The 19,433-nt window shown below is 39.0% G+C and overlaps 1 protein-coding gene across 2 annotated transcripts in view; it reads right to left on the bottom strand.

Annotated features, from left to right (window-relative positions):
- cacna2d3 (calcium channel, voltage dependent, alpha2/delta subunit 3) overlaps positions 1-19,433 on the bottom strand; it is a 36,685-nt gene that overhangs the window by 4,590 nt on the left and 12,662 nt on the right. For both annotated transcript variants that reach the window (XM_025907601.1, XM_013267350.3), the window contains exons 7-33: positions 19,193-19,355; positions 18,503-18,634; positions 16,955-17,015; positions 16,272-16,422; positions 15,982-16,056; positions 15,790-15,879; positions 13,844-13,957; positions 12,753-12,831; positions 9,942-10,075; positions 9,501-9,518; positions 7,888-7,959; positions 7,057-7,137; positions 6,898-6,972; positions 5,898-5,981; positions 5,533-5,604; positions 5,373-5,434; positions 5,193-5,260; positions 4,824-4,869; positions 4,614-4,711; positions 4,376-4,469; positions 2,935-3,030; positions 2,691-2,812; positions 2,054-2,131; positions 1,902-1,963; positions 1,767-1,811; positions 1,613-1,675; positions 933-1,003 (exon numbers count right to left, since the gene is read on the bottom strand). In XM_025907601.1, coding sequence (XP_025763386.1) covers positions 933-1,003; positions 1,613-1,675; positions 1,767-1,811; positions 1,902-1,963; positions 2,054-2,131; positions 2,691-2,812; positions 2,935-3,030; positions 4,376-4,469; positions 4,614-4,711; positions 4,824-4,869; positions 5,193-5,260; positions 5,373-5,434; positions 5,533-5,604; positions 5,898-5,981; positions 6,898-6,972; positions 7,057-7,137; positions 7,888-7,959; positions 9,501-9,518; positions 9,942-10,075; positions 12,753-12,831; positions 13,844-13,957; positions 15,790-15,879; positions 15,982-16,056; positions 16,272-16,422; positions 16,955-17,015; positions 18,503-18,634; positions 19,193-19,355 — 2,306 coding nt within the window. The remainder of the gene's footprint in view (positions 1-932; positions 1,004-1,612; positions 1,676-1,766; positions 1,812-1,901; positions 1,964-2,053; positions 2,132-2,690; positions 2,813-2,934; positions 3,031-4,375; positions 4,470-4,613; positions 4,712-4,823; positions 4,870-5,192; positions 5,261-5,372; positions 5,435-5,532; positions 5,605-5,897; positions 5,982-6,897; positions 6,973-7,056; positions 7,138-7,887; positions 7,960-9,500; positions 9,519-9,941; positions 10,076-12,752; positions 12,832-13,843; positions 13,958-15,789; positions 15,880-15,981; positions 16,057-16,271; positions 16,423-16,954; positions 17,016-18,502; positions 18,635-19,192; positions 19,356-19,433) is intronic.

Here is a 19,433-nt window from a genome sequence, read left to right as displayed (position 1 = left end):
TTCCACCGTCTTTCACATCTCCTACATTCTTTTCTAGCGGCGCTGGTAAAATCAGTTAGCCAAGGACTAGCCTTGGGCTTGCACTGTCTGAATCTTAAAGGAGCAATAACATTGAGGACATATTTACATGCAGAATCCAAATAAGGAAATAATCCATCTGAGATGGACAACTCAGGAGGAAAAGACATAAGTTGGTCAAAACAATATGGAAAACCGCTCGGCAGTATTTGAGCCAAAAGCACGATAACATCGAACAGGTACAGCCCGTTTAACAATAGGATTAAAAAGAGCATCCATCCATCCATTCGCTTCCGCTTATCCTTTTCAGGGTCGCGGGGGGGCGCTGGAGCCTATCCCAGCTGTCATAGGGCGAGAGGTGGGGTACACCCTGGACAGGTCGCCAGTCTGTCGCAGGGCTTAAAAAGAGCAATGTCACATAAAATAGGCATATGGTAAGAGAATACCACATCCTCAACAAGTACGTTACAGACAGATAAACCATGTGACAAAACTAAGTCCAGTGTGTGACCACGTTCTTGAGTGACACCTTTAACAGACTGAACAAAATTAAAAGAGTTCACTACGTCCAGAAAGTCCTTGACCAGGGGCTTCCCCGGGCCGCAGACGTGCAGATTAAAATCACCGAGCAGAAGGATCTGGTCATACCGTGATGCACAGTTAGCAAGAAATTCTGAGAACTCTGATAAAAACTCCTTATTATATTTCGGGGGCCGATAAACAATCACACACAACAGTGAAGGAGAGTGGCCCAGTTCGCACAAACAGAGCTCAAAACTGGTGTGGCGTGTTGAAGGGGATAGCTGCTTAAAGTCAAGATATGCCTTATTGTCATATATAACAACATGCTTTTTAGCCTTTGAGTTTAATTTATTAGGTTAAAGCTCAACCAGTTGTTTAACTGTGTCTCAAACCTTTTGAAGGATCCCATTTGTAGCAGTTTGTTCATAACAGCACCTTCCACCTCTCCAAAGAAAAGTCCTGTCTGAGAGAGAAAAGATGTCAAAGCACACCAGAAAGCATGAAAAAAGGATTTTAATTTGTTTAATTGTGTTTATGTCATGCTTTATTTAAGCAGCATTAAGCATTCACAAAGAAACATGAGATTCAAGCTGACTTTTTAGGGCATCAGCATGTAAATAGCGTCTACCACAGTGAGGTGCAGTGAGGTGGTAACCACGAAGACCTGGTCAGCTGCTAAATGTTGTGTAGTTATTGCAGTACAGGAAGCCGGAGCTATTTGTTCTTGGTCTGCAGCTAAAGGTTATGTGAATGCTCTGATGCACACAATGTAGAGCACTCACTCTTCCACTTTGATATTTCCTTTTGTAAGAGTGACACTAATGCATTTCAAGACTCAATGGAAAGCCTTTAAAGGAAGAACTGAATGAATAAATATCATAAAGAAAATTTCTATGCCTAAATATGTAATAGAAAAATTTGCTAGATTTTAAATTTATTTCTAAATGTGTGCTGAAATATTAACACTGGACAAAGGAAGGTCAAAATCTAAATAGCTGAGCAATTGATTCAAACGAAACACATTCTTCAAGGCAAAACTGATCCTTTGATGTAGTTTAGTTGCACACAGTACCTGAGACTGTTCTTCTGTAACAAGAATAAATCCATTGTTGTCAATGAGATAACAGTTGATGTCCTGTTTGAAATGTGGATATAAAGATCATAGTCATATTTTCTTCTAATACCTATCAGTACTCCTCAACTCAGAATAAAGAAGCTCTTCTTACCTCATTATCGCAGCTAATGCTACATTTTCCATCCAGGGCTGTACACTGAGCATATAAAGGACAGGTTAGTTTCATGCATAATCATGAGGCTCACTTTTGTATGAAAAACTGTTGTGACACTTGGTGTGTTGTTACCTGTCTGCAGGCAGTCCAGAACTTCTTCTGAAAGTATTCAAGCTTCATTTGGATCCCTACAGCTGAGAGCAAGACCAAGCAAAAGTGAGCTTGGACATAAGAGCAGCTAGAAACTAATGATAATGATATGACAGAACTTTCGAAGTCATTACCAGCAACAATTGGAGATTTCCTGTCATCGAGGAGCTGAATTGCTGTGCTGGCCAAAACCACACTTTTATTTTCTAAAGCTGGAGGAGAAAAGGAGATAAATACAGCTCAAGTTATAGTTTCTGCTCACTAGATGGCACCCTTTATCCAGCAACCTCACAATAAACCTAGTAATGGAGTTCAGTCTGGTCTTTTTTGCAGCCAGATGACTATAATATTTCGGAAATGGGTTCTGTGACAGAACATTTCAGGTTATGATGGTAAAGCCTGGCTGGATGCAGTCATTATTAACAGGGAAAAGGGGGGCAAATGTCCCGGAGAAGGAAACTGAGATCTCTACCCTCCAGATAGTAGACAGCACGTGAGCCACATTAACGGCAGGAAAGCTGTGAGGGAGATGAGCATCCCACCAGTAAAAACCACAGTCCATAACAGAGAGAGAGACGTAGAAAGACAAGTTAATGCCTACAGCAACCAAATGAATTTGCAAAATGTACAGTGTGCAATGCTGCATTGAGATGAACTTGTATATTAGAAGATACAGGAAAATTTACCAGCACTGTGGAGATAAACATGTTTTGTACATTTTTGTACAGGCTCATAGAGCTGATATTTCACACTTCATAATGTTCTGTATACCTGTGCTGAAGGGGATGGAGTAGACAAACGTGCCGGGAACCTGCTCTGCTGCTCTCTTGTACCACAGAGGGAAGTGATCAGCATTAAACACACCCTCCTTGTCCTCTGCTGTCAGGAAATCTCTGGGGATTCATACAGAGTGAAACTGAGGTGAAGAGCAAAGGATTAGATTCATCAAGCACAATCACAGCCTCACCTCACGCTGTAAGGAATGGTTAGAGAAACGTTGAGCGGTGGCACTCACCTATTGGAGAGCTGATCAACGGGTACAAACAGGTTGGTTCTCGAAAGACCCGTACGTGTTCCTAGAAAAGCAATCTCCACTCCTTTGTCTGAGTTTCTGTTGATCAATTTTAGAGCAGTGAGTGCATGCCACAAAAACACACCTGCGCTTTGATTTTACACACTTTTCCTGAACATTTGTGACTGATACAATGCAGCATGTAATTTAAATTTCTCTTTGAATACAGTATTTGATGAACTGGGTATTTTTACATAAAAGTTAACTTAACACAGATGTTCTTATTAAGTTCATACTTGATTGCTTTTTATTTATCCATGTAATTATTCACATATGAGTTCTGGTGCATTTAGTTTGATATTTTATAGGCAAAATTATTAAATTAATTTGTGACAAAAAATATTCAGCAGCTTTATCAAAAAGAAATTATCATCAGTTGCAAACATGCATAGACATCTTACACATATTACTAGGATTCAAAGTGTTATATATCCTGTAACTGTGTAATAGTTGATGAAAAGGTAAATTAGCTTCAGCTATATTAGCCAAAAACTGAATTGATACAGATGTATTGAGTCTTACAAGGCATATCTTTTTAAGGTATGCATAATTTGAACAAAAGATATGTTATTTAGAATTAAATAATTTCATAATGTGCCAGAGATTTATAAACACTACTAATAATTAACTTCATATTTGGGTAAATGCTTCTAAAGTATTAAAGTGATCAAACCTCAGCTACATCGAATCATCATTGTGCATATGGTACTAACACAAACAGCACTTCTGACTTTGCTGGTAAAAGATGGCGACTGGATAATTGCTGCACTCCTACTTGCAACATGGAAAGTTTTGCAATCCATCATATCAGCATAGTCAATTAAAACTTAATTTAGCGTCGTGTACACATGCCACCAGATGGCTGTTTTTAACTCCCCGAGGCAACCACAAATTTTCTTAAATGCACAGTAATATATACCCCTGTGACTGATTAAATGAACACTAAAATCAAATAAATCATATTGTTTTATAATTAAAATAAAGAAATTGCATTTCATAATTTTGAGTTTGGTTTTTTTTCCCCTTTTTTTAACTTCTATAATCTTGTGTTTTTTTAATGTTCTTTTATTGAACATGTGTGTTGAGCATAATCTTTATGTGTTTAAATGTGGAATGCAATGTTTTTTTATCAATGCTTTTAAATGCAGACCTCAGGAAGAAAATCTGTGCCTTCCTAATAAATAAACAAAACAAAAGATGTCAGTATTTACCCAGCAAACATGCTGGGCTTCTGTAGGAACCCTTCACCCTTCATTTACAGTGACATTGGAGAGTGCAGATGAATTACAAGCAATCTTGTGATAGTTTGGTATGTAATGATAATCATATTATTAATGCTTTATTCACAACTTCATCTCAGGAAGATGTACCTAAAGATTCTTACTCTGACTTGTTGAGAGCCAATCCAGTCCAATAGGCCTCGAGTGGAGCAGTGACCACAGCATCAAATAACACCTCCTGGATCAGCTCTCTGTCACCTGTAACATCAGAGGATAACATGGGTCTGATTAACTATATATCCATCTCATTCAACATATTTTTATCTTAATTGTTCACACTTGATAGGATAATTGCATTTCAGAAATAACAGGCTAATAACTATGTGTCACTTTATGTCTTACATTTGAGGTGCGGTCTGCGGCCTGTCATGAAGAGTTTGATAGCTTGAATCTGGGTCAGGTGACGATGTTCATGCTCCTCCTCTATGTTGCAGTAGGTCCTGCGTCCAAAAAGAGCCACACTGTCACACCACAGGCCTCAGGATCCCTGGTGATCACAAAAGGTTAACCTACATAACGCATGAATGCCCACTCCCATAACCCCTGCGTTACCATTCGTCTGCCAGGGCGACATCTGGCTGTTCCAGATCACGGAGCCCTGAAAAACACAAGTCAGTAACGCTTCAGCAATGCCGGTCTGCAATGACTGAAACACAGAGTAAATTTACATGTGCAAGTATTTGTATTATTAGAGAAATGTGGTTATGTGTTGCTGATGTAAACATCTTACTTTGTTGTGTTGGTACAAAAACCCATGTATAAATGGATATAAATAACCAGGTTTTATATATTTCCTGTAAATGCCACATTCTCAGGATACTCACTACAGGATACTAACCAAGTAAGATCTTCATCACAAGCCATTTTTTCATGCAATGTGAAGTATTCAGACTTAAAAGTGTAAATCAAAGAGCGGAGTACCTGCTTCGAGTGACACATTTCCTCTGAAGAAGTACTTTCCGTGACCTCTTGAGAGAGCTACTCCGACACTAGAGGCACGCACCGAGAAGAACATTAGCCTGAGTCAGTCAACGTTTGAGTAGAAGTGACACATAAACTGACAGAAAGTCATTTATGAATGTAATAAAACTTTTCTTCCACCTGAATGGAGTTCCTTTGATGTCAGTGTAGTAATAGTCATTGTGCATCTTTAGCACACGCCTCTGAAAGAATAACAGATTCATTCCCTCAGTTCAGAGACAACAAAGAGAACATTCTCATTTGTTATGGAGACACTAAGCGTCTTTATCTGCAGCCTCACCCCTCTATCCACAGTCTTCTTCACCTCCATAGAGAAGGTCCCTGTCCTCCTGTTCACCATAGCATTGCGTAGCTAGAAGATAAAGCAGAGAGGGCAAGGCTGGGTCACTGATCATACTACCAGCCGGTGCTGAATTTCAATGCAATTGGACTGTGTTGCAGAAAACTGAGCAATCGCGCCATGGCAATTCGTATGCTAATTTGATCTAATAGAAACCTTCGCCATTACTGAACAAAGTAATAAATGTGTAATTACACAGTGTGTAATGAAGTCACTGATTTGCTTAATATTGCAGATCCAAACACATTTAGTGGTTCATATTCTACTAAACATAAAGGCTTAAAACTATGAATTTTGCCACATACTATGCCATCTTTGTCTTCCCATTCCACCTCCGAGAGATCCACACTGCTGTAGTTGGGCTTCCTTCTCTTCTGACCCTCCTGATACTGCATAGAGAAACACATCGTGCACAACTTAGTGACCTCTTTAGTGTAATAATATTTTATTTGAACTAATAGCTAAACATGTCAGCTTATCTATCCTTATTCATCTGTTAAACATACACATAAGACATAATTTTTAAATGCATGAGCCAGATATTAAGGAAATAAATCAATTTAGAAATCATTATTTTTCACTGTAATCTGTCTTTCATGTTGAACTTTCAAAATTAAGACCTACTCTTATTTATCAAGAGCAGTTATTGAGGTTTTGCTGAGTAATTATTTAACAAATCGACTGTGAAATGAACACTGTCAGGTAAATTAAAAATAATTAATATGATTGATAGAAAATCCACGCTCAAACAACTCTACATCAATGCGTTAAACTTTACATGTCAAACTTTGCTACTGAATGTAGTCTCGATCCACATGAAACAACAAGTCAATGACTACGACCACAGCACAGTTTTAGCCACAAAGAGACACAAAGAACCAACACAGACCAGCACACACACGCATACACAGTTGCACAGAGAGGAATAGCACTAACACTGGCACACACAGATCCACTAGCACAGCCATAGCTCCCGAGGAACCAACGGTGCCAGGGCGAGCGGCTGTGATCTCTGCCAGCGAGTGTTAAGTTACCTCTGGGAAATCTCAGGCCAGCCAGCCCTATGAATGGCCTTTATCCCTGCATGCATACATCAAAGGAAAAGGTGGGGATTACAGACTATACGAGCCCATGTAGCCTCCTAGCCAGATAACACATTTGTCTCTGCGTACCCTCGTGGGAGGTTCATATTTTTGGTTATGCATACAATAGCATGGACAAAAGAAAAAAAGGAAAAATAGGGTCAAGTCAGGGAATGCTGTGAGAATGTTCAGGTGTAAAAGTAATGCTAAGAAAGTGAGTTACCAAAGGCCTGAGGTCCGGATGTATCAGGATGTAGCCATTGTTTGTGATGGCAAATGCATATCCATGGATCCCTAACTAGAGACAGAAAATGAGATACTTAAGGCAGAATGAAAATATGCATATGAATACATTAATCTAGCCCAAGACAGCTGATTGTACCATATGTTTGGGGATGAGTTTCATCAGCTCCTGCAGAGGGATGTCTGTTCCTACGACCCCCAACAGAATACCCTGGTTCTTCTGCATGAAAAGATTCAAAACACATACACAACTTTAGATAAAAACTGCATTTAATATTCAGTCACCCAGCAGTGGGAGGATATCATTGCTTTAGTAAAAGGTGTTTATAGTATGAAAAAGTAAGTTTAGTCTTTGCAGAATTTAAATGAAAGAGAAGCGGCTTTTCACTGTTGCTTGTCAGTTTGGTAATTTAGTCCACCAGGAATGTTTTTAAGGTATAGGCAGAAAATAAAGTCAGAAAGAAAAATACTAAGTTCTGGTGCTCACAATCTTATTTCACTTTCTCTTTATTGTTAATTTTTTCAAAAGTTTAGATAAAAAAATGTCTTTTTGTCAGAATTTTTACACCTGAGAAGCCATAGTTTGATAAATTTCTTGTATTCATATAGATTTAAGGTGGACCTATTATGTTCATCAGCCTACATTTATATGCCTGAACCCAATTAGAATAGCTTTTTCACAATTTCCAGATTAAAAATAATCTTTATTTATCAATACCAGAGCTTTACAAAGCCTCTAAGTTTATCCAGGACCCTAAAACAAGCAGTTTGAGCACCTTCCTTCCCCTTTTTAAAACAACTTTCTTCTGACTGGCTGCTCTTTAAAATAGAAGATTTGAACATCAGGGGATGTTCCACAGCCACATATAGTGATTGATCTCACCCACAGAGACATAACACACAGCCGCTATGTGAAATTTAATCATCAAAACACCTAGTAACTAGCTAATAAATGATATGACTGACTCACAGTTTCATTCTTTGTGCTGAAGACAGGCATGGCCACTGTAGTTGTCAAAGTTGGGCCTGATTTGTCGTTCAACTGAAAAAAAAAAAAAAGACAGAAAAATGCAAAACAGGACATTATTATTTGTAATAATAAAGCAAGGGAAGAAAAACTGTATTGAAAAAAACCTCTCTCCCCTACATAGGCTCTGATAATCAAACATAATTAAAATAACTTTTCATTTTTTAATTTAAGTAATTTAATTAAAAGCTCTGAAACTGACAGGAACCAACAATGCATTCATCCACAGAACATAAAACTTTAATTAAACTTTCTTCACCATCACATTTGATTCATTTTAAGACAAGTTATATACAAAGCACGCTGCCTGTCTTTACCATTGACACATTTTGTTTATCAGCAGTACCTAAAGTCCTGCAAAATTATATTAATGACACAGATTATGTAAAAATAATAAATCTGAACCACCCAATAAAGTAGTTAATTGGTAATAAGGATACAGCCTAAGTTACATATAAATGTGTTATTAATGTATTTATTGAATGCGTAACACTAGACTGATGTGAAAGGCAGGAGCAGAATTTATTTCCTCCACATAATATATAACTGCAGCATCCAAACGGTCCTGAAGAATTACATGTAAAAATGAACTGAGGCTGGTTAAAGCCTTTATCTTGTCAGACCTGAACCATGTGAGGCTCATGTGATCAGGAGGATAAAGGCTGACATCAGCGCATGAGCACCGTTAAAGTAGGTCTGCTATTCCCTCACCTTGTGAAATGGTACAGCTGAGCATGCCTGTGTCCGTGTTTGTGCATGAGCGTGGTTGATGTTCAGTTTGTGTGTGTGTGTGTGTGTGTGTGTGTGTGTGTGTGTGTGTGTGTGTGTGTGTGTGTGTGTGTGTGTGTGTGTGTGTGTTTGCATGTATATATGAAGCCAACGAGCTGTGAACTGCTGTGTGTACAAGCTGGCTTGACAAAATGAAGAATGGAGGCTCCTTAAATTCATCACAGCACACAATGGAAGAGAAAACTGGCCTGCTTTAGTCCTTACAAACACACGCACACAGGTACAGCAATGGACACCTCCATCGCTCTCGCTCTCTACCTTCTTTCCTTCTTTCCTTCTTTCTTGGTCTCTCCTCCAGTGTCAGTTTTATTATGGGCTTTAGGAGATAAAGTGCAATGATCCACAGAATGATGAATGGTGTGTCTGAGGCTGAGATACAAGAGCACACACTGCAGAGGACAATCTCCAAACCCTTTCTGTATGTGTGTGTAAATGTGTATGTCTGTGTGAAAGGGAGAGTGTGTGTGTTTTAGTGTGTGCATGCTTATTGCCTCCATATTGGAAAGAAAGACAATAAATGCTCCTCTGCTGTTTGTGCCCCTCTGAGCAACCCCCCCCCCCACTGAAGCATGATGTCGAAGGGCGAGAAGCAATGGCCAGCTATTTAAGTCACTTCTGCTTCATACAATATGACTTGTATTGGCTGATAGTGACTAAAAGATTTTTTTATATCCTGCCCATGATGCCTTTTCTGGTCCTACTTCAGAATCAGGTCCACAGCACAAGGCCAGTTCTTGCACAAGAAAATGAAAACTTTGCTGACATACCTTGTGGGCCAGGGAAAGCTGATGGGGAAGAAGAGATAAACAAGGATTGAATCATCAGTGAAATAAAATCTGCATATTCTGCATCGACTTTGTGGACACAGATGCACACTGGGGGAAAAATCCATGCAGATTAATGAAGCTCATAATGAGGAATCATTCCAGCAGCATGAGGAGTAATGATGAGAGAGCAGATCCACACATGTGAATACTCATTGTACAGTACAAGAGATGGACAACACGGCATAAAAACCTCATATCATGTAGAACAGCAACAGAATACAGCATTTAAATGTCTCTGAAGCAGACAGTTTGACAAATCTGTTGCTTTATTTCTGATGCTCAGGTATTTTATGAAGAACGCTTTCACACCAGAAAACTAGTGTATACTTGAATAATGAACCAGTAATATTAATTAATGTACAATACTTAAGATATACTTACAGCACTGTCCACGTAAGCCTCAGTCCACACTGTGTCGTGCTCATGATCAATAACCTTTGGGCGGCTCATGACATGAAGATATCTCATGACGTTCTCCTGAACATCAGCTAAGGTTGAGATCTGACTAAAATATCCTGCAATGACACACACACACACACACACACACACACACACACACACACACACACACACACACACACACACACACACACATTAACCCACAATCACAGCAAACACACTTCTGCAAGAGGAAGGATGTGATCCATAAACTCATTAAAGAACAGCCCAACATGTGGTTAGACTATTTAATGCTGCAAATCAAATGTAAAATTTACATCTAGTGGTTGGAAAAACAGTTCCTTTACTGAGATAAAGTTAAAAATAAAGTGAAAACTCCAGGTTTGCCAAACACATCAATGAACAATCATTCATAAAATGGATCTACAGGAATTTTCATCTTAACTACAGATGATGTAGAAAATCACAGCTTACTAAGCAGAGCATCCATGTATAAACTATGCCGTTAGGGAGGGTCCTCCACATTCCTGTATGAATCTAATGTATTCATATGTGTTATTCTTTTAAACTTAATTATTAACATTTTGCATAAGTGTTTCCAGTTCATTCCAGACTTCCTGATGCTTTTTTTAATCCACTATCATGATCATAGTATTAAATTCCTGCTTATTACACAGAAACCACCACAGGTGTTTCCTGGTAGTCATTACTATTCTTTAAGTGTGTTTTAAAAGGTTATTACCTGGCTATTAATATGCTATTAAGTAGAAACAAGCAGTTTTGCATTTTACAGCTCTGTTTTCTGTCTGTTATACAGAAACTACCTGAGATATTTCCAGGTAATAGCCTCACTTCTTTAAGTTTGCTTTAATAGGATATTCTTATGTTATTAAAGAGAAACAGGCAGTTTTGCATTTTGCAGCTCTGTTTCCTGCTTATTACACAGAAACTACCCTGGGTAATTGAGTGGTAATAACTTAGAAATGGCCACATTATTTCTTTCTTGTTACCCTACTATTACCACTTTATCACAGAGCTCTATGTCCACAGAGCTGTATGTCCACAGAGCTGTATGTCCACAGAGCTGTATGTCCACATTGTTACCCCAGTTTGGGGGCCCTTATTATCCTGTTACATAAATTTCAGAGTACTATTACTCAACTGTAACCACTGTTGCTACCATGGTATTACTTGAATATTATGTAGTTATTACTTTGGTAATTGCATAGTAATAACTTAGAAATTACCCCATATTTTACCCTCTTGTTTCCCCATTGTTGCCCTACTATTTCCCCTTTATTACTGAGCTGTGATAGAAAGTGCTACCGAGTTACCTGATGGTTATGTGGGAGTGTTTGAGTTATATGTGCATCCAAGTCTGAGATAAACTTTGCAGTTTTGCCCTCTGCCCCACTTCGTTCACTGCAGCAGCAACGCATTCCTCCCACACAGCGTGTTTGGTTTTGTTTGTCAACCCTTCACCACTCGTTTGATTTCTAACAATTTAGCCCTACTCTTTTGGTGTGAGGTTAAATCCTACTTGTGCTAACATTATCTAGGTTAGAGGAGAGATAAGTTTAAAAGATATTACTGATCACTAGTGTGTAAACTCATCACCATCCTTAGACAAACCAAATGTAAGGACACCACTGGGGATAGTCTTCAGTCAAATCCATTTATGAATGCAAAAAATATGTTTTTATTCACACAATCAATGAATTCTATTTGATTTGTTAATGTGATGTGGTGCACTAAAAACAGAATTCTGAATCCTAAAGGTAATAAAATTTCAACATACTGCACATTTAAATAAGCTTAAAATACCCATCGTGTGTACTTTCTAACCAGTGACTTAACAACCCAGCATCAATCCATCCATTTCAATAGCTACTTCTAAAATTCAGGGTCATGGGGTGACTGAACCCTATTCCAGCTGTCACATTTCAAAATTTCCAGGAAAACTGCAGAGCTTTGAACTCACTGTCTTCACTGATGTCAACAGAAATGTAAGCAAAATATAAGATTGCACAAAACAGTATCTCTCAAATATTTTGTGTATATATTCCATATTATTTGACTATTATTACGCATTGATGTGTTTTAAAACTTCTACTGGTTATATTAAAATTAATTCTAAAATAGCTTTTAATTCAAATATGGTTCCAAACCAAAAGAAAGTACCTCAAAACAGTGTTAAAGTACACTACGGCCCTCCTGCTGATGTCTCTGCTGGATTGCACAGAGCCAGTGTTTCTGTTTAAACTGAGTGTCACCTCCTGCTGTTGCTGACAATGTTTTATATCAGACATGTTGGGTTATAACGCAGCGGTGGCCTGTATGGGAAGGAGGTTTGTGGCTTGTCATTCCACAATCCCTCTGTGATCTGTTTTCCTGGCTGTGACTTTCCCTTCCAGAGGGCACTCATCTGGAGCGTTGACGCGAGGGAGCCATCAGCAGTGAGCAGCCAAGAGGAAGACACTGACAGGAAGAGGGATTAGAGCAGATTGACCTCTGACCCTCCCAAGTGCCACTTCATTGCCTCTTGGCAAAAAGAGTCTGAGCAAGCACATGCATATGCGTGCGCACACACACACACACACACACACACACACACACACACACACACACACACACAAATACACACACACACAAAGCTACATATACATGTCCAAACCGCACAGATCCCACAAATCCTTAATCTATCATATTATTGCACACAAGCGCAGCATCAGACCCTGTTTGACACTCTGATACGAAGCTGTCTTGGAAAGTGTTTATCAAAAAGTCTCCAACCTTTGTTGGCACAAGCCATCCATTTAAGGTTATCAGCAAACGCAGACTCTCGTCCAATCAGGTAAGGGAATAACCGGACCTGTTTAAAGGACACATAGATGTCAAGAGTTTTTGAGATAGAAGGATAAAAAAAAAACATGCAAAGTGATGTATCTCCTCAGTGCTTCATCTTCCTGTCCTGATTCTATCTGGTTCTGGAGAAGAAGGAAGCCATATGTTTTTTTAAATTCTCAGGAGGAAAGAGTATCTTTGCACCTTTCTTTTTTTAGCCAATCCTTTTTAGTTTATTTTTATTTTTTCATCTTTTTTTGAGTTTATGTATTAAAATTAAATAAATTTTCCTTTGTTATGGTTTGGGCATGGGGGCATGTACAACTGTCCTTCTGAAGAACGCTGCGTGACACTTTGCCAGACCTGTACGGCTCATTGGCTCCAGATGCTTTGCTAAGCAGAAAGCATATAGAAAACACTGAAAGGCTGCCATATAGCAGCCCTGAGGGTGTATTTGCGGGGTGGGTGGGTAGGATGAAGGCGGGGTGCCCTGCCAAACACTGCCCGGTGCTCTGCCAAAAGCCCCACACATATGCTTCACAGGACTGAACAAAAGCCCTTTAGCTGTTGTTTTTATGGCTCTGTGAGCTGCACAGCAGTTCATTTCATTTTAACTGCATTTAGGTCTTATTGAGAAAGACCAACAAAAGATTTTAAACCCAGTATTGAATCCACAAAGAAGTGTGGGGAGAGCACAGCAGAGGGGTAAGAGTCCTTTGAGCCTGAGCTGCTTGTACATGCAGTGCCCTTGAAAATAATTAATTTCCCATGCTTTATTCCTTGAGCTGTAATTCATCAACACACTGAAAAACATCATATTGACAACGATTTTTACACGAGTGATAATGAATTAAGAAACCAATTCCTCAAAACATCAGACCGGAGCTCCGGCTGGCATATTGTAAAATGTACATTTATTCCTGATGCAAGAAAACTGCAGTGCAAGCAAAAAACTGTGATGTTTACAGTTTAAAATTAGACAGAAAAGACAGTGTGATGGAGACGAATAGAAGGAGCGAGAGACAGCGGTTAAGACTCACTTTTCTTTCTGGCCAGTTGTATTTTTCAAAAACATCGTCATACATCTCAGTTGCCCCGTCTGTGACGAGCATTATGGCCTGACTGCACACGCTGCCACGACCAGTCTGATTGAACTAAAGTACAAGGGGGAGAATGCATGAGAGTAACATAGCATAAAAGAAAAATCAAACAATATCTATGATGTTATTTACACATGAAATAAATAGAACTAGCATTATGTTGAAGTAAATAAACCTGAAAAATGTGGCACACTTGACTCAGATGCAAGAAGATGCAGTGCAGTAATTAAGTGGCTTATTGACTTGTAGCAGTGTAAATGTGAAGAACCACAGGAGTGCGAAGAGACAAGATCACAGGACAAACCCTGCTGGGCACACCTGTTCTTAACATATAATATGCATCTTTTCAATTCTGTTGTCATTGGAGGACAACAAACAGAGACTGTGCCTGTATGTGTGAGGTCAGCATGACTCTATGTCAGGAAAAACAAGAAAAAGGATGAAACCCTTGGCAAGTGCAGGTATTAAAAATTAGTTAGAAACATACAGCATACAGCAAACTCTTCTGATTGGGTAACTTTGGGTAATGTTTCGTCTGATATTAGAAAATGGAAAGAATGAAAGCAGTGACTAACGTGATCATCCACCACATCTGAATGTTAAAAAATGTTTTTAGTTTATCGGGTGTTTTTGCTGACAGGAGATCTTTTAAACTGTCAAAAGTAAAACACGAGAGTGGCGACAGTGAACCAGGATGAACATTATCAGAACACCAATTTGTTACTTTGATTAGTTAGACCTGTGCCTTTTCTGAGAAATGCCTGCAGAAAGCTCAGTTGAGATGTTGCGGGATGCCCTTCCACCTGTGGTTGTTCCTCTTTTCAGGCTGTTGACTTGCTCTTATTTTCTGCCAAGCATCCATTTCTTATAAATTCTAAAGTCTTGCTGTTAAAAAGTTAAATCCATATTCTTTTTTTCAGAAAATATATTATAAATTAGTATTGGCAGAATGTTTTTTGTCCTTGCTGTTTTATGGTACTTTCATATCACAAGCTTTGTAAAGCAGTTCAATTTTGTGCGTGTGCTTCTCAGCTTTACTCTCATCCATCTCACCAGGCCTCAGTATAAATGCTGCAGAGCTTGTCAAGTGCAAAGAGTTTCTCTGTGATTCAGTCTATGATAGGATGCATTCTGACTTAATTCACTGTGCAGCGGTGTAACAGTGAATTTCGATGGTAAGCTATGGGCTACCTGATTACCATATTCATTGCAGAGCTTTAATTAATCTGACAAATGCAGAGGTAAAAGCTGCACTCCCTCAGCTTCAGCAGCACTGCCAAAGCTTGCCTGAAAACAGGGAGATAAAAGCAGTGCGGCGTGGCTCCTGGCCTTATCTTCTTTGTGTTCCAATCACACGTTATTAATCATTGACGTTAATTAGAGCCATTAATCACAGTTCAGAATAGATGTGTCTGTGTTTGGAGGGTGGAACGGGGATTGCAACGGAGCATTTCGACGGGCGACACACCTCCCAAATGCTCGAATATATTTGACTAGAGTGTGCTACTTTTTATGATTAGCTCGGTGTTGTACTTGGAGCACATTCTGACAGTGAAAACAAATGTGGCTTGTAAAATGAAAGTTTCCCTTGTGTTCAGGTCAAATGGAGCACTTGAATTAAAAGAGAACAAAGAAGCATTTGTCTTATGTGAGCACGTGCAAAAATTCATTACTTTTATGTCAAATTAATCAATAAATGAAATAAACTTTTTAAAATAAAATTACAAACGCTAATAATCCAACATTAAAATGCAATCAGAAAATCAGAAGCTGTTTCACCTCCTTTGTAATATGTTAATTTATTTGAGTATAGACTGAGAGGTTTAATATTTGAGAGATTTGTCATTAAATGTCAGTCGCAGTTTTTTTTTTTTACTGGAACTTACATCACTCAGGATCATGAACGCTTCAGTCAGAGCGTCACCAAGCAGTCCGATCCCTTTGGCAAACAGCTTGTCCAGATGTTCACGGAAATGCTGACACATAACCACAAAAGTGGAAGAAGAAGTTTTCAACTTTAGCTGCATGAATTCGACCTGCTGCGAGACACATATTCATTAGTTTTAATAGGGACTCACGTCTTTATTGGTTCTGTCGGCCCGGACCAGCGTACCATTCAAACAAGGCTCCACATAGTGGATCTCCTGATTATACTGTGGGAGCATAACGACCATTTAAACAGAAGAGATTTAAATAACCAATCTTTGTTTTTCATGGATGACTGCGCTCCAGTTATGCCGAATACAAGAACTTTGTAGAAACATCTAAAAATGTGTTCATTAAAGTAACAGAGAGGGCCTGAGATTACAGAGAAATATGAGAATCATTAATTTAAAGGAGTAAATAGTTTGTTTCAACTTTAACTTACTGCAATTATGTTGAAGAAGTCATCATCTCCCAGTGTGTCTAATATGGAGGAAACAGTCTGTCTGGCGATGGTAAGCCTCAGCCCCTTCATACTTCCACTAACATCAACTAAGATCACAACATCCTTGGGAGACGTAGCAGCCTGAATGTACCTGTGAGACAGAGTTCACTTAAAGCAGGGGCATCAAATATTTTAATTTATGGACCTTGTCTAGTTCAATTTAATCCAAAGTGACGAGGAAAAACCCATCTATTATAAACAAAGTGATTTTTTTTTCTTTTTAGTGCAAAAAAAGTAAAGATACATTCTGGAAAACTGTCAGTTGGGAGTATGGGTGTCTTTAAAAATGAGTGCAATTAGTGTCTTCGTTTTCCCACATCAAGTCCATCTGCTGTAACTACATTCATTGGGCATTACAAATAATAGCAGTTAAGCTACAAAGGCACAAAACCTTCACATGTAATTGCAGCTAAAGAAATTTCAGATGATGTCAAGATCTAAAAAATAACTTTTTAAACATCACCCCTTGTTTTAAGTAATTTCGACATCCTCACATCAGCAATAGAGAGGAAAATATGTAAGCTGACTTACACACTTCCTTGGACAATTAGACTAACGACGTCTAGAATCTGGTTATATAAGCTGTGTGATGTACAAAAATTCTCAGGTACATTCAGGCTTACCACTTCCGATTTCTGCAGTCGAAGCCAATGACACCATGCTCATCTGGATGCCACTTAACTCCTGTGGGGCAGATTTAGACAAATCAGAATTGGCAGAATTTTTAAGTAATAAAATAACATTGCTTTTCAGAGAGCAAACACAAGCACACTGACAAGTTATATTTAACATGTAACAGTAATCAAAATATAGGTTCTTTATCTGTCAAGCTCTTCAGTAAGACACAGCATACTACATTGTTCCAGTTACAGATCATAAAGACTGACATTTAGTGCATTGTGTAATAAGCTACATATTGGGAGGTTTGTTAAATACAGTGTTCACCTTGCATGAATCTACATAAAAGACTGATAATGCACTATATTTTTAAAGCCACCAGATTTGCGAGGGGGAAAAAACAAAGCTCTCCCACTATCAAATTTAGCCTATGGGTGAATTTCTCTGAGCCACTGAGTGCTACTGTTGCCAAAAAACTATTAAAAAGACATTACAAGCCGCATTGTTGCAGTGGGCAACATGTTCCCTCGTTATGATGAACACACTCAGTGTGGCTTATCTCGAGTCAGTCCCACATTAACCATCCTGATGCAGTAGACTCACGAGGCTCATCAAATCTGGTTTAATCTAAGGATGAAAACACTCACCACAAAATAGCTGTTGAGACCTATTTATTTAAAGTTTAAAAGCTGCAGTGCTTGAAAAACCAATGACACTAAAAGACTGCGCATCTCTGCAAAAACTGAAAGGTCTAAAAGGATATCTGGGTGTGAATTAATTAAATTTTAATTTGATATTTATTTGTGGAGATATGAAAAGACATGAAAAACACACAGATGTTTGGCCTTGAACAACAGCCACACACAAATATATCTGTCTTCTCAGTTAGTTTCTTTAACAGAAACCAAAAACACTACAATTTGCTTGTCTTTTCATATTTAAGAAAATCCAGAAAAAATTGAACAATCAGACTGAAAATATTAAAAGTTAATATCTGCTTATGTAAATTTCTTTCCTCATTTAATGCAACGGGTTCCCAAAACAAAGAGCAGTATTGTGGAGTGAGTAATAAAAACATGAATGCATATATTAGCAAAAAACTGATGAGAAACATTTGGCCTTTATAGATTTCCTGTTATACATTAATCACATAAAGCCTACATCTGTTAACAGTCTCAAAAGCCATTTCTCATCACTGCAGCTTCTCTACAGCTCTACACTGAACAGGCTGCCTGTTTTACATCAGCGTAACCGTCTGGATAACATCGTCTGGATCTAAGAGATGTTACTGAGTGTGGCTGCAGACCAACTCTGGCAAATTCAGATTAATTGCAGTCTGTATATATGCATCCTCTCTGATGGTCTGTAAAATTACAACATTAGCCAAATTACCCCTTTAGTAATTCAAAATCATTTGTTCTGATCAGTTTTTTTTCCACTGACAGTTGAGAGCTCCCATGGGATGCTCTCTCTCACACACACACACACACACACACACACACACACACACACACACACACACACATGCAGACTGACAGATTGGCAGCACTCACCAGGGTACTGTCTGAAGAAACCTTTGGCACTCCCAAAGTACTGCCAGATAAGCGTTGGATCTCTTTCAAAATTATCTACAAACACTTTATTCAGGGCCTCAGACCAGTAAACCCCGTTCACTATATCAGGATCTGTAAATGGCGGGCACAGGGACACACACAAGCATGGTGAAAGAGAGGAGAAAAAGAGAGAAAAGTAAATTAAATGGTGATAATGGTAACCATTCTGGTCACCATTACCGAGTGCATGGTTGACCTTTGTCCCTTATTGACCCCCCTGAAAGAGATACAATGCCTGTGACTAAATCATCCCTTCCCTTCCTCCTGCCGGGTGACCCTCCTTTTGTGCTGTAAACAGAGAGTTATGGGGAGTCCATTAATGCTGAACAAAAGCCACTCAGGCAACACACGGGAAGAGGTGAGAACAAGAAGCGACAGAGCAGCTACCATATGAGCAGCATCTTTCTAGAGCGGACTGCTGCTGCTTTCTTGTTATGTCTGAGCTCATATCGATCCCCTATCTCCACTTCGCCCAGCCTGTCACACTGATACAGCTTCAGCTACCATTTCTCACTTTCACCACTTACTTTCCTCCCTCCCTCTCTCCTCCCCATTCATCAGCTTCCTGTAGGTGAATATCACTCACATAATCCTGAATTTAAGGCGGCTGCAGGCAACAGGAAAACACACCTTTGTTGTACATGTTGGTGGGCACCTGGACAACACTGAGGCTGAGGTTGACTGAGAGGTTATTGAAGTGGTCACTGGGCTCCAGGATGAACTCTCCTCCTAGCTCCACATTATTGCCCTCCTCATCCACTTCATTAATCAGCACAGCATTGAAGTATTCATACTGAAAAAAGAGCAGGCACAGCAGATATTACACACACAGATATGTTAACCAAAGCCTGCAAAAGCAAAGACAGAACAG

Source organism: Oreochromis niloticus, linkage group LG5 (assembly GCF_001858045.2).
Source record: "Oreochromis niloticus isolate F11D_XX linkage group LG5, O_niloticus_UMD_NMBU, whole genome shotgun sequence".
NCBI classification, from domain to species: Eukaryota; Metazoa; Chordata; class Actinopteri; order Cichliformes; family Cichlidae; genus Oreochromis; species Oreochromis niloticus.
The sequence above is the reverse complement of the archived record's forward strand: the minus strand, read 5'-3'. Positions and strand labels throughout refer to the sequence as shown.